Source organism: Coturnix japonica, chromosome 1 (genome assembly GCF_054131305.1).
Source record: "Coturnix japonica strain WE chromosome 1, WE-NBRP24, whole genome shotgun sequence".
In the NCBI taxonomy this organism is placed as follows: Eukaryota; Metazoa; Chordata; class Aves; order Galliformes; family Phasianidae; genus Coturnix; species Coturnix japonica.
Window position 1 is genome coordinate 23808741 of NC_140663.1, and position 14288 is coordinate 23823028.

The 14288-nt window shown below is 41.1% G+C and overlaps 1 protein-coding gene across 5 annotated transcripts in view; it reads left to right on the plus strand.

Annotated features, from left to right (window-relative positions):
* Positions 1-27: 27 nt before the first annotated feature.
* The window catches only part of SAMTOR (S-adenosylmethionine sensor upstream of mTORC1), a 33688-nt gene continuing 19427 nt past the window's right edge, over positions 28-14288 (plus strand). For 2 of the 5 annotated variants that reach the window (XM_015853961.3, XM_085513680.1), the window contains exons 1-2: positions 28-227; positions 11360-11501. In XM_015853961.3, the coding sequence (XP_015709447.1) occupies positions 62-227; positions 11360-11501 (308 nt within the window). In that variant the 5' untranslated portion in view covers positions 28-61. Of the gene's footprint in view, positions 228-373; positions 657-9995; positions 10041-11359; positions 11502-14288 lie in introns of those variants that run through there. The other 3 variants (XM_015853970.3, XM_085513676.1, XM_032442994.2) reach the window with 3 other exon arrangements.

Sequence of the window (14288 nt, forward strand, 5' to 3'; positions counted from 1 at the left end):
TCCCGTCGCCCCGGCTCACACCTCCGTGGGCCGGGCTGCGCGGCGGAGCAGCGGTACAGCCATGGAGGCCGCTGCCCGGTCCCGGCCTCGGCCCGGCGGGGCTGCCGCTTCTCCGCCGCCTCCGCCACCCCCACCGCCCCCGGAACAGGAGCGGAAGCTGGAGCAGGAGAAGCTCTCGGGGGTGGTGAAGAGCGTCCACCGACGGCTTCGCAAGAAGTACCGCGAAGGTAACCGCGGGGAGGGGGGCCGCCCCCTCCGCGCCGCCCCGGCCGGGCCGCCCTGTTGAGCTCCGCGGGCGGCGGGAGCGGCGGGGGCCGCGGGACGGCCGGGACGAGGCCGCCGCCGAAGGGGGCGTGACGGGGTGGGGGGGGGCGGCTCGGAGCGGCTCCGCGGCAGCTTCCTGCTCCGGCTACGGGAGGCGGGTGGCGGGGGTCCCGAGGGTCGCTCCTCCCGCAGCGCCGTCCTTTGGATGAGCCGGGGGGCGGAGGGAGCCCGCCTGGTTCCAGATGGGCTGCGCCGCCGATGGGCTGCGGGCAGGTGAGCGGCGCCGTTCGGTGCCCGTGGCTCCAGGGAGACGCTTCGCATCGAGGATCCATCTCCGAACTGCGGGGTCTGAGGGAATGAAGAGAGCGGGTCGGGAGTCGGAGAGATGGACGGTGAGCTGGGAAGGCTTTGTGGCTCTGCGCCTTTCCTCAGCCGGGGCACTGAGAGAAAGAGTTGGGACAAGCTTTGTAACATTGATTGCTTTGTGTTCTTAAAAATCTAGCTGGCCGTCAGTATTAATGCCTGTGTGTGAGGTTCTTCTGGGTGGTACTGAAGTGCTTAAAACGGGACAGAAATGGTTAACGTGAGTGCCAGAGTTGAGGGGTTTAGTTGTTGTTGTTGTTGTTATCTTTATATTCCCTGCTGGAATGTTTGTAGCCTTTTCATAGAATCATCAAATGGGTTGGAAAGAACCTAAGGGATCATCAAGCTCTAACCCCTCAGCCACAGGCAGGGCTGCTCAGGTTGATGGCAAAAAACCCCTCCATTCATTCCATTAGTGAGCCCACGGCTCTTCTGTGGCCTGGCAAACAGCTGGTTCTGTGCCTCCAGGAGGACACAAGTAAAACTGAAACTCTTACTGTTCTAGACACAAGTTCTTGCAGCTCCTCCGTGTCTTCCCATGACACACTGGTAAAGAAATGAGGTTGGACTGATTTCCGGCCCTGGAACCTCCACGCGAGCAGCTTGTCTGTGGGATCTGGGTGCAGATAACTACCTATGGAGGCACTGATCAAGAGTCATTGTTTGTTTTTGGCCTTACTGTGAGCCAAAACCAAAGGAAGGATCTCCTGCGTTTGCCTGATATTTGGTTGAGGGAACACAGTGTGTTTAAACAGTCAGATCCTGGCAAAGGGGTCTGGCTGTCAGCAGGTCACAGCTCTGTTAGTTTGGAACATATGTAGACTAAAAAAGATGAACATTGGCATTGTTAACTTAAAGAAACTGAGAAATCTCTGTCTCAACTGAATTGTTTTAGATGGAAGCCTATACTATATGGAAATATAAAGCCATATATATATATGTATGCTCAAGTAAGTTTGAGCATACTTTTCAGCAGAGGGCAGGTTATTATGCAAAGTTGCTTTATCTTTAGTTCAGTGTCATTGATTAAAAGTAATACTCTGATTTATTTTGTAGGTCCTGTAAATTGTAAGATACTGAAAACCTTAATTTTCTAGTCACTCTAATTTAGCAGCATTGTGAGTATTTCCATGGACAGGGTGTAGAAAACAGGTAATCAAATCACATCTACACAGCAGGGAAGCATCCACGGATTTTGTACTCATTGTAATCATATACAAGTTGCCTATGGTTCGTGGGAGTACTTCACCCATTAGGTTGTTTCAATTTCATTTGTGGAAGGAAGTTCTGAGTCTTTTATCCTCACATTTTTCTCTGCTTCTGAAAGCACACTTGAGAATTTCCTTCTGAAATTCCTTCAGTATCATTGTCAAATCACGATACTGTGATGCTCTTGACCTCTGAAGTATCTTCTCCTCTTTCTTGTATTGTAGTACAGGACTTGGCAAGTACATTACTGTGACAAAATCAAAGCTGCTGGTTTGCTGAAGAAGTAAAACGTGGCTGAATAATCTGTGATCTCTTGGTAAAATTCAAATTCAAAGCAAGTGTGTGAAAAAGCTGAGGTCAAAACCAAAGAAAACCCACCAAAAACAAATGAACAAAACTCATCCTTGGTTATGTACTTACATTTCATTATGCAGGTAAAGCCTCTTGCTTCCACAATGCAGTACATCCAGCTCCATATCAAGCAATAACAGGGCTGTTTGCATTATTCCAGTCCTGTATTGGTTAGTTGTTGTTTTGTTTTAATTAATACTGCTTCTCATGGTTACTGCAGTTCTATGCAGCTAATTTCCATTTCATCTAAGTAAGCAAACAGTATTAGAATTGCTGTTGATTGGACTTTGGTGCTTTATCTGTACTAATTTGTTGGAGGGAAAATGAAAGCATGTTCAGTATCTTTCTGAAGGGTATATGATGTTACATAGTGTGAATAGGTCTAGGGGAACACTTAATATTGTAATATGATCATAAGTTACCGTGCTAGAAGTGTTGAAGGAGGTTACATGCGTCTTTGAGAGAGAGAGAAGTTTGTTGGTAGATGTGATACGGCCTTGATTTTAATAGCTGATTTCTTTGAGAATTCACTTGCCTTGCTGCTATTAGCAAGGCCTGTGTTGTATTTATCACCTGCCTTGCTTATGGTCTGCACAGTTGCTGGATTTATTTCCCACGGTAGTTCTCTCTTTCTGTTACTGGAAATTACCAAACTTAGAGCAGTGTGCTTCAAAACTGCAAGCTAACGCTTCTCTAAAGAAGTCACATACTTATCCAAGTGCAAAAGCAGTATTTTTGAACTAGCGTTTCATCACAACTCTTTCCCCCCCCCCAAAGTCTGAGTAGTCAGTAGAAGAAAGTTCAGTCAGCATCAGGTCATCTCAAGGGCTGGGCAGTCTTTTCATAATGAAAAGCCACAAACTCCTGAAATTAGTTGAAATTGAATCTTACCATGACACTGTAATGTCATGGTCCATGCCAGTGTATTTATGACAAGCATTTACTGTGTTTGAAATGGATCAGCTTGAATTCTTTTCTGTGCTAAGCAAATGTGTCAGCTAAATTAGCTGATCATTAAAAAGTTGTGTCAGACTCCTTTAAGGCAGTGATAGACACAGCCAGAACCTGTCTAGTGGTTCCTAAAAATACAACGTCATTCTTCAGGTGAGCCTGTAAGCATTGTCTGCCTAAAGAAAACATTCTCAAGTGAGAACAAGCACACTGAGGTGGAAAGTGTTCACCGAGGAACCTATCTCATTAGCATGGAGAATCCAAGTGTTTGTCTGGAGTGCTGCTGCTTCTGTTTCCTATCCAAATGGATTAGTGGAGTCTTAATTACTCCACACACCAGAGTGAAATCCAAAAGCTGAGACAACAGCTCTCAGGTGCTTAGCTCTATTTGCTCACAGGGATCTTTGGAGTTCTGGGTACTTGACATAAGCACTTGGAAAGTACAGAAATTAGGGCTTGGGTTGTTTGGTTGTTGTTATTCTTTTGAAACCCAAATTTGGAAAAATCTGACAGATTGGAGGATTAGAGTTGCTTGTGGTTCTGTCTTGTAGTAGCACAGCTGACCCAAAGTTTGCAAGGCTTTCCAATGCTCACCTTTCTGGTACCTGCATCACCGTGTTGGTTGCAGCCTGGTGATGCCTGTCAGGCCTCACAGACAGGCTCGGTAGAGCGGATTGAGTGGTTTATCAGGAGCCAAGAGTGATCTATTGAGCATGTGCAACGTAATAGTAGCTTGTTTGTTCCCAGTTGCTTACAATAGCCAAGCAGGGTTAAGATTTACAGTGGTATAAAAATCCCTTCTTCATACAGAGACACCATTTTCTTTCTATTCCTTTTGTAATCACACAGAAATAAACATTTTCTGTTCAGCATTGCCCTCAGTGATGAAGCTACATATATAGTTTGGGGAGATGTGTTGCAGTGGCCTGCTTCTCCCTGGAAACCTACACTTAGTACAAGTGGAAGAATGGTGAGGCATCTGCGAAGGTGTTTTAGGAAGTGTTTTGCCGTGTGCTCACTGGTATTGCATTAATACTGTACTTTGTATTTGAATCATAAAGTGATACTGTTTCCTGTTGGAAAACTTAGAAGAACTTTTAGAATCTGACTGTACAACAGCGAAGACCTTGAGTATGTAAGTGATGTTAGAAGCGTTGTTTAGAAGTCACTTGCTTTATGATCTCTTCCTCTCATGTTTTTCATGAAAAAAAAAAGCCTTGAGAAAACTTAAATTCTCCCTCATGTCACTATTTCAAAACGTTTCCTGTTTCACTTTATTCACAGGACAGGAAAGCTGTCACTGAGCTCTATGTGGTATGTTAACAGCTGTTGCTCCGTTTTTGATGAAAACTTAAAGCTGGTTTACTGGAGGAATGTATGTATAGAGAGAGATTTCCATTCATCTTTCCCCACTTGTGTTAATTTTCTGGAAGAAAGAAACATTTGGGGATACTGTTACATTTTCAATCAAGGAACCAAATGCTACTTCATTTGAAATGAAAATTGATGCTATTTTATGATGTAGGTGGGAAAATAGAATTGTCTTAACAGCTTGTACGCCACTGTTTGAGTGAAAGCTTTATTGGAAATCTCATAATATTTTACAGGACAACGGGGGCATTTAATAAAATCACTGGTATCGTTTAGCTAGGCTGCAGGTTTTGGATGCCCACTAGCTACAGCACAGACTGGAATCCATTGAACAAGCAGCTGTATGTGACCTCTCTCTCAGCTCCTTTTTATCACTTTTGCGGGGAAGACGATGTTCCTGATGCACGTTCAGCATCTGTACCTCTGCCTCAGCTGCTTCAGGCTTTTGTCCCTGTGTTTACACAAATCTAAAATCAGTACCATGTGAATGTGTTTACCTCTTTGGAGATGTTAAATGCTGCATGTAGTTGGTCCTTCAGTGAGGTTTGGGGAAGAGAGAGGGCCAGTCAGCACCTTGGGGCAGTAATTGCTTCAGCCATTGCTAACGGGTTCCTCACATCTGCGTGACAGCCATCAGTCCTTGAAGTGATTTATGGTGGGTTGGAGACACAAATCATTCTTTGGGTTGGTAAAAGCTGACCCTAAATAGCAAATGGAACGTATCCTGGAAGTCTGTTTCACGTGAAGATGTGGATATTAGATTCACACTTAGAACTTTTACCACTTGTGATTTTGTACAAGTGACCTTGTCAAGTATCTATATAGATATATCAATATATGTTAATATGTATATGCACGTAGAAGTGTATATCCATAAATATATATATATGTTTGCAATATTTTTTGCATTGTCAAATAGGATTTTACTGTGAGACATTTCAGGTAAATCTTAAGGAATGTAAAGTAAACACAAGTCAGAGAAGACAGAAATATTGGCTTTGTTTGCTTGAACTTTGTCCGAGTTGAAGTTCACACTCTGTATCCAGACGTGTAAAACTGGTCAGCAGCGAAGCAGAAATACCAAGCATCTTTCATGTGCTGTTTCAGTAGGACAGATGTTAGTAGGTTTCTGGTTTGGCTTGTATGCACTGAGAGTTTTAAATAGCAGAGTGTTAGCTAATATTCCTTGTGTAATTAATCACTGCCACAGCATCCAGATATCTATTAGTGCAACTGAATTTCAACTGATGAGTTACTGTTAATAAAGAAATATTATCATGTTAAGGATTTGTAGGAATTTGATTTCAGCTTTAGCCCAGTGCACGGCATAGGGTTTCCTTCCCTGTGTACTGATAGGCATGTTGGAGAAGCTTGTTTCCTGTTTGCAGCAAATAAGTGAGAGGCAGTCTTAGGAGGCTAAAAATGAGATGGATTTTTTTCATTCCACAGTGCATTGGCATCAACAACAGCAAAAAGGAAAGCTGGAAGATCTTGCTTGCTAGGAAGAGCCCTGGCTAGCAGCCTGTCAGCTGAAGTTAGCCAGCATTGTCATTGGTGCTTGTAAATGTGGGCATAGGTTCCTTTTCAACAGTGAGCAATTCACAGAGCTTTATTAACACAGTTGGACAAATATGAGCATGTCACTTGTTCCTTTCGGTGTTAGTCAGTGTGTTAAGCTTTTCTTTTTTCTGTTCCATAGAAGCCAATGGTGTGCTCCAGGAAGGCTTTGAGCCATCAAATAGATCCTGTCCCCACCCCCTTTTTATCTTTTGCCATTACCAATTCATATTATCATGTAGGTAGCCAGGAGTTCAAACCCTTATTTTTGATTTTTTTTTCTTCATTACAGCTAATTCTAAATTCAGAAATGTGTAACTTACCAAAAGAACACAATAGCTGTGGAATTGCAGACTTCCTCAAGTCCTAACAAAGTATTTCTTCTGGAGAATCTAATACCACATTGCATCTACCTCAATCTTAAGGGTATAGTTCCAGATACATTTAGGGATATTAGATCTAGTTTGGTGACAGGCAAAGTATAAAAGATAGCATTTGTTTTGAGACAGTGCAGTCATCTCTTTTTGGCAGCGAGGGAATTAAGGGAAAGCATCATTACCTGAGTTGTCTCCTGGGTGCGGATAGTGCGCCTAACTCCGCGTGACTCTGCTGTTTTGTGACTTGTTGAAGGAAAATGAATCAGATCAGTTGTTTGAGTTTTTATCCCGTGCTTAAATGAAAAGTGCTGTTTTTAGCAAAGCTGACCTCTGTATTTCTACATGAAAACAGTATTTAAAATACATTTGATTTGATATGTTCTGTCAGAAGTCTTAGTTGAAGAACAACAACTTATTAATTTTCCTATTCATTTAATGTACCCCAAATGGCAATTGTATTTAACGTTCTGTAAAGAATAATCTTTTAAAGTTTAACAAAGCCAAGAAGTGAATCTAGGATGGAAGAAAGCAGGATTTTATTTTAACAAGCAGACCATTGGGAGAGAGGAGTTAGTGTGAGATTGGCCCATCAAGAACGGCAGACTTGGTCTTCCCCCACTGTACTGGAGACCTTTAGTTCTTATAATTCAGTGTAGAATGAGGGGTGTTCTGAGTTTGTGTAATTTTTCAGTACTAAAAATGTCCTTAGAATTGCAGCTAACATTACCTGTTTATTGCTGTTCCCCAAAATTAAAACCGTCTTGTAATTAGGGTCATTTAAAAATAATGTCTACGTGACTAACTTGTTCTTTGAGACAGGTTTCAGTGGCAGGTGATTGTTTTGTGGTTGAGTTTGGTGGTGTGATTGACTATTCTATGCACACTGTTAATGTTAGTGGAAGTTATTTTGAGGATTTCATGTATTCAAAGTAAATATTACTGGATTTTTGGTTTTGTTTTAGAAAACGATGTGCTGTGGAGAACTTACGAGTTGGTCAGTTATTTCTTCACTGACTGGCAGACATGCTAGAAAGAGGTGGGCTTTGGTTTTTTGGTAGTTAACCTTCAAGGTGAAGAGCAGGCATTGTATTTTCTAGGCAATTTTTGATAGAGAGGTTAGCAGGCTTTTAAATAAGTTTAAAATGATGTGACTGTAATGACTTGATAGGTGTGTGTGAAACTCCTGTTCTATGCCAGTTTTATATATAAGATGTTTTTCAAGCTGGATTTCAGTGTCACGGGTTCCTCTGTGGAGTTCTGAGTCTCTGAAGAGTCAATACCCAGTACAGGTTTAAAGTTGCATAACAAATAATCAAGTAATGTAGCCATAGTAAGTAAGCCATAGTAAGGCTGTCAGGGAGCCTTAAACTTTGTGACTGTATGGTTATGGGAATTTGACATGAAAAGCTGAATGCACAAAACCAAATATTAACTTGAAGATGTGATCAAAGATGTGATTTTTTTTTTTTTTTTAAATCCTTTAGATTAGCTACCAGAGATTTAATTTAATTTCCAGCCTTAGTGATGGCCTAACAGGAGATGTTATTGTTTTAGTAAGCATTGACTTTGCTGTGGAAACTTTCTGCAGGTTTTTTACTGTCTTTTTGGTTACACCAATAAATATTTAGTGCCGTTAAATCCAATATTTGTACATGGATTGTAACATATTCTTTGTGAAATTGAATACACAGCTCTGCTGCTTTCTGGGTACCGGTTGAAGTTGCAAGACCTGTTGTAGTCACTCCCAGAGTCTGTCAACAGATAGGAGTCATTATGAGCATTTTTGGTGTGGACGGTACTGGAGCATGATTCTGCAGTTTATGCTCCTGTACATTTGTCTAATGCCCTTCTCTGTGTTTTCTTTTTACTCGCATTAGAAAGGTATGTGGAAAACATGCTAAAATAACTTGCTGCCATGGTTCTTGCTTAAGGGAAACTGGACCTCAAATGCTTCATTGAAACTTGCTGCGCAATTATGTCAGTCCCTTAAGAAAACCTTTTGTCTGCAGTTGTTTGAAAAAAGGGCGGACAAGTGGTCCTTGCATCACACCCAGCACTGACAGAGGGTCAGCAGCAGGTTCTTGTGTGAGAAGTGCTGCACAGGTATTACCATACACTTGCTTACTGTTCCATCTTTCAGTGAGTTTCATGGTGTAGGAACTTCAGAATTAGAAGTGCCATCTTTGGAGCTTTTCATGAATTTTCTTCCCTTAGTTTTCCAAGTTATGTGAACTTTAATTATGCATTTTGAGCATATTTTTTTTTCTTTGAAGTTGCCCTTTCATGCTTTTTCTGAACGCCTTAGAACAAGAAAGCATTGTTTTATATTTAACTTGCCCACGTCATTCATGCACGTGTGGGAATCTGTCCTCTTGTGCTTTCATCTACCTTTTTCCTGTGTGTTGAGGTGTTCCTCAAACAGAAACTGGGCTATGTCTGTCCTATGTTGCTGTTTTCTGTACTTCTAGATCTGTTTGGGTAGAAGACCAACCAGAAGTGCATGTGGAGTTGGCTTTATGTAGGATGTGTGATGGAATTACTTCATGGCTTTTAAAGTTTTGCTCTGTGCGTCTCTTCTAATGGTGTGCATCGTTCCTTTTCTCCTTTCAGCTCAGTGCCAAAAAGCTGTTACTGCCACAGGCAATTTTGTTGTAACTCAGTATTCCTATCCTGGGGTGCAAATAGCTCCAGATCTGCTGCTCTGAATCTGCATTTCACATTCTGCATCTGTGGTCTAGTTTGCCCTTCATTCAGCCCTTGGAAAGGTGAACATCCTCAACTTTGCTCAGAAGAAGATAAAAGGAGTTGGTGTCAGGAGGCAGAACTATGAAACTATATCTAAATTGCATCACAGTTGAATAGCTATTGAGGATACACTTTAAGCTTAGCTAGTGCTTTCTGTCTTGATGCTGTCTGCATAGGTTCAGCACTTCTGTTGTGAGAAATGGAAGCAAAGATTGTGCTTGTTGCTACCTTTGCTGGTAGAACACTGTCTATACCGTTTCTTGCTCTCTTTCATCAATGGGATTTGATGTATCCTGTGCGATCACTTCCACATAAGGCTTTCAGAGCAGCTCTGGCAAAGCGAGCCCTAAGTTCCGTCAGGAACCCTGACAGGGCTGTTCCTCCAGTGTGCACTGCTCAGACATACCCCGTGTTGGTGGGCAGCTGGGGACCATGCTGATGCCTTCTGATGTAAAACGCGTCTCCCTGAACTTGGATCACTTGGGAAGTACTGAAGGATACTTCTCAAATATGATACTGCACTTATTTGTCCAGTTTAACAGCTTTCCCATGTGTTTGTCTCACAGCAAGCAGAATACGTGATTTCTTGCTCAGCTTCTCTGTTGTGTTAAAACTAAAATAGTATCACGTCCACTCCCTGGCCTTCCATCCTGATTGCTGTCTCATGCAAGGCAGTGTAAACACCTCATTGAAACATGACTCATTTTGATGATTGCAGATGATTATTTTTGGAGAGCAAATAGTTGTGACATCCCTATACCAAACTTACAGAGGCAGTAACTTAGAAGGTTAAAGCCTTCTCAGTCTTCTGCCTCTTGTACCCAGTCTTGCTGTAATTGGAGGACAGATGGGGTAAGCAGCCATTATTACTGTTTTGCATGCGTGCAAAAAGAAAAAGTTGCCGTGGAAAGAAATCTGTTACTGCTAATTAAAATGAAGCACATCAAAGGGATTCTCATTCATGAGTTAGAAATACCTTACTGATATGATGAGGACAAGTTATACCATAAGCTACTTTCAGGCTTTAGCAGATGTTATAGTCAGCTATGATTGATGCACTTTGTAAGTATTTCTTTGTTGTATCAGGGGGTCACAAGACTGGTTCTGAAAGCATGCTGTTAAATATTTGTTCTCAGAGTCAAATCTCAGAGCGTAGCTTTACTAACTTGCTGTTAGCTGTATCAATGTGAGCATGCAAAATCAATGCATAATTTTTCTTCTGAAGTTATGTATAAATCTATACTAGATGTGTGTGTGTATTTGTGATTAAGAAACATAGTAGGAATTAGTGAAGATCATGCCAGTGAGCATGTATCTTTCTTTCTTATGGCAGAGGAGTATTTTAGTAAAGTGTACCAAAGCTTTTCATGCAGTAGAAATCATAATAGGAGTTATAGCTTGCGCCTCAAGTGTTCACCTTGTTTTTGTTTGGCAGTACATTATGTAAAGCAAACTAGAAGAAGTGGATACATCCCTGCAGAAGTGGGAAAATCATCATGTTTAATTACTTAAAAGTGTTAGAATTTAACCTGCAAGACTTTCTTAGCAAGATGAGGAACATGAAGATAAAGCTGTTAGTGGAAAATGGCAGACAAATTTGTCTGTTTGTTTGTTTTTCCGCCACTGTAATTGGTTTGATTCTTCAGTACTGTTGCTTAGAAGTTAATTTATTGATATTGAGTACGTGGGCAGGTACCAGTGAACGCTTGAATTCCTTTTCCAGTGTATCCAAAGAAATCTACAGTCTTGATTAAACTTTCATTTGAGCATTTTTTTCATCACCCAGAGTACTTGCTGCAAACATGAATGCAACTAAGAGACCTTTCAGTCTTTCATTTCTATAAGTGTTTGTCATGTTTAATACCCGTCCACAGAAACCTAAAAGCAGAACTTCCCAGTAACTTTAATTTCACAGAACAAGTTGAACAAAGTCAGTGTACTGAGAATATTGCTAGCTTCTCAAGTACATGATAGTCCCTTCTCCAGAGCCCTGATGAAGTACTGTGTTGGACTAAAGAAAGGGGACCTCACTTTGTTTGTTAAATGCAGGTAAAGTAATCTCTTACAGCATTATGTAACTTCTTTAATTGGAAGATGGGGACTTTGCCATGAAGATAATGAGACACGTTGTATCTAATGTGCAGTGTCTTTTTTATTGTTGTTTTGCTCAGTGGGAGACTTTGATAAAATCTGGCGTGAACACTGTGAGGATGAGGAAACTCTCTGTGAATATGCTGTGGCAATGAAAAACCTCGCAGATAATCACTGGGCAAAAACTTGTGAAGGGGAAGGCCGAATTGAATGGTGTTGCAGGTAAGTCCTAACATCTTTGAAAGATGTGGTTGCATATTTCTATTTGTAATTCTTTATAATACCATTTGGTTTTCTTTATTTGCTAATTTTTAACATTTCTTCTATAAGATGTTAATGATGTATTGGTTCCTAAAGCAAATACCTTCTTACTGTTCCAATTTATAAGCTATAAATCTGTAATGAAATAGTTTCTTCCAGAATTAGATTTACATATTTTTTAAAGCAGCTTCAGCAAACAACTTCCTTTTCTTCATGTGCTGAAGCTGTAAGTAATTTTAAGAAGTAATATTATGCATTAATCTGAATCCAAACTGAACTAATGCAACGAGCATATCTGAATGAGGTGTGGGTTTGACTTGAGCATGTAAGTACGTGGATTTTAAACTTCTTGCATGCCGTAATAGTAAAATCCTGATTTGAGTTCAGATGAGCTATTTCTATCCTGGAGGAAACTGAGGTTTAAAATAGGATAAGTGTTAGTCACTCAGGATCCCTACACACGGTTGGCATCTGAGGCGTACTGTGAAACCTGTACAGCAGAATAAAACAAAAGCCTGTTGAAATCTTATCTGAAAAAGAATTTATGCACTAGTCCTGCCTTTAGGAATGTCTTCAGACAGAGGAAGATGATGGTGTAAGTCTAATAGTAAGGTCTCTGCATATCTAGATGTATAGAAAAAACTTCACATTTCCCATCAGGATACGAAAGTTCTTTTAATCAATCCAACGTTGAGGAAATATGTCAATTACATGTGATAAAGTCTTTGTTGGTTCTGCTAGTCTGTTTTTAAAATGCTGCAGCAGTGGAGGTTTCCAGCTTCCCTAGAATCTTTGAAAGTCACTGTAGATTAAAACTGAATAGATTAAATATTAACAGATTACAACTCTCCTGTAGTCCTGGAATAGTCATTCTACACGTGACTGATACAAAGTAATGAACAAAAGAAAGAAGAAAAGCAAGAATGACATCACTACATTTTATTTTATTGCAGAGATGGTTGGATCCACTAAAACAAGCAATCGGGGCAGAGGTGGAAAGGGTTGAAGGGGCATGGGCTGTGAAACAGTTAATATAGAATACATTGGCGTGGTGTCAACTTGAGGTGTTCTGTGCTTGCTGGAAGTGGAGCAAGTCTAACTTTTTTTCTTTCTCTCTACAGCAGGCTTTTATTTAATATTTGAAAACCATTCCTTTTGTATCAGTAGTTCACAGAACAATAGAACAATTAAAATTGGAGAAGACTCCCAGGATCATCTAGTCCAAATGTCCACCTACCACTGCTATTGCCCACTAAAACATGGCCCTGAATACTACATCTGCCCTTTCCTTAACCACCTCTGGGGATGGTGACTCCACTGCTTCCCTGGGCAACCTGTTTCAGTGCTTAACCGCCCTTTCTGAGAAGAAAGTCTTCTCACTATTCAGCCTGAACCTCACCTAGTGCAACCTGAGACCATTCCCTCTAATCCTATTGCTCATTATGAGAGAGAAAAGGTTGACCCCAACCTTACCACGACCTTCTTTCAGGCAGCTGTAGAGAGCAATAAGGTCTCCCCTGAGTCTCCTCTTCTTCAAACTAAACAGTCCCGGTTCCCTAAGCTACTCCCTGTAAGGCTTGTGCTCCAGACCTTTCACAAGCCTTATTGTCTTTCTCTGGACATGCTACAAAGCCTTGATGTCTTTCTTGTAGTGGAGGGCCCAAAACTGAGCACAGCATTCAAGGTGTGGCCTTACCAGAGCTGAGTACAAGAGGATGATTACCTCTCTGCTCCCGCTGGCCACACTATTTCTGATACAGTTGGCCTTCAGAACTGACTCCTAAGAGACCCCCTACCAGTGTCCTGAGCAGCTCAAAGTCTGCCCTGCAGAAGTTCACAGTAGCAGTTTTGCTGACCCTTTTCCTGACTTCATCAGGGATTGAGAACTCTACCATTTTTTTGTTTGTGGTTGCTCTGTCCAAGATGGCTCCCAGTCGATTCTTTAACTGAAGTAAACATAATTGTTTCTTACGAGCCCTTTCTTGGGCATGTTTTGTGTAACCTTGTCCCAGTTGCAGAAGAGGTGAATCAGTTTGAACAAACTGCATTCAAAACTGGATGAAGTGTTACACAGGCCTTGTCAGAGATGAATAAATTGAAGAAATAATTATTGAGATTGTAATAAACTCTTGTTATGCAGCTGACCTTTTTGGGTGGGTTTTCTGTTTATTGTTTTCGTTTCTTTGTGTTGTACTGATGTGCCTTTGATTTATGGTTGCTTGTGATCTGCAACTGCCAATCTTTTTTACAGGTTTTTTTCAGTTGCTCTGTGTTTGTGCTATTCATTACTTCTGTGGAAACTTTGACCTTTGTACTTCTCTTTTACTAAGCTGTATTCCCTTAAATTATACTGAATTCTAATTCTGGGTTTTCTTACATCTTCTTTCTCTGTCCAACTTGGCATCATTTGCAGAGCAGTTTAGAGAAGTAGTGACTATTCTCGTGTTCTGGTTATCTGTGCAAATACTAATTGTACTGGACCCAGGACTGATTCCCAGACATCTTATGGTGTTAGAACTTAATTGACATGAGAAGGAGGAGTAAAATAATTGGGAAAAATACTGAATTGCAGCAATACCAACAGTGAGGAACACTACTTGATATTTTTTTATAACTTGTTAATTGATATGTGGAACTTTGGGGAAAAAAAAAGAATAGCTAACTAGCATTCCCTTAGTTTGTGGTAAGCTGGTTTTGTTCCCTGCAGGACAGGATAATGTTCCATGTTGACAGCAATTGAAGCATACT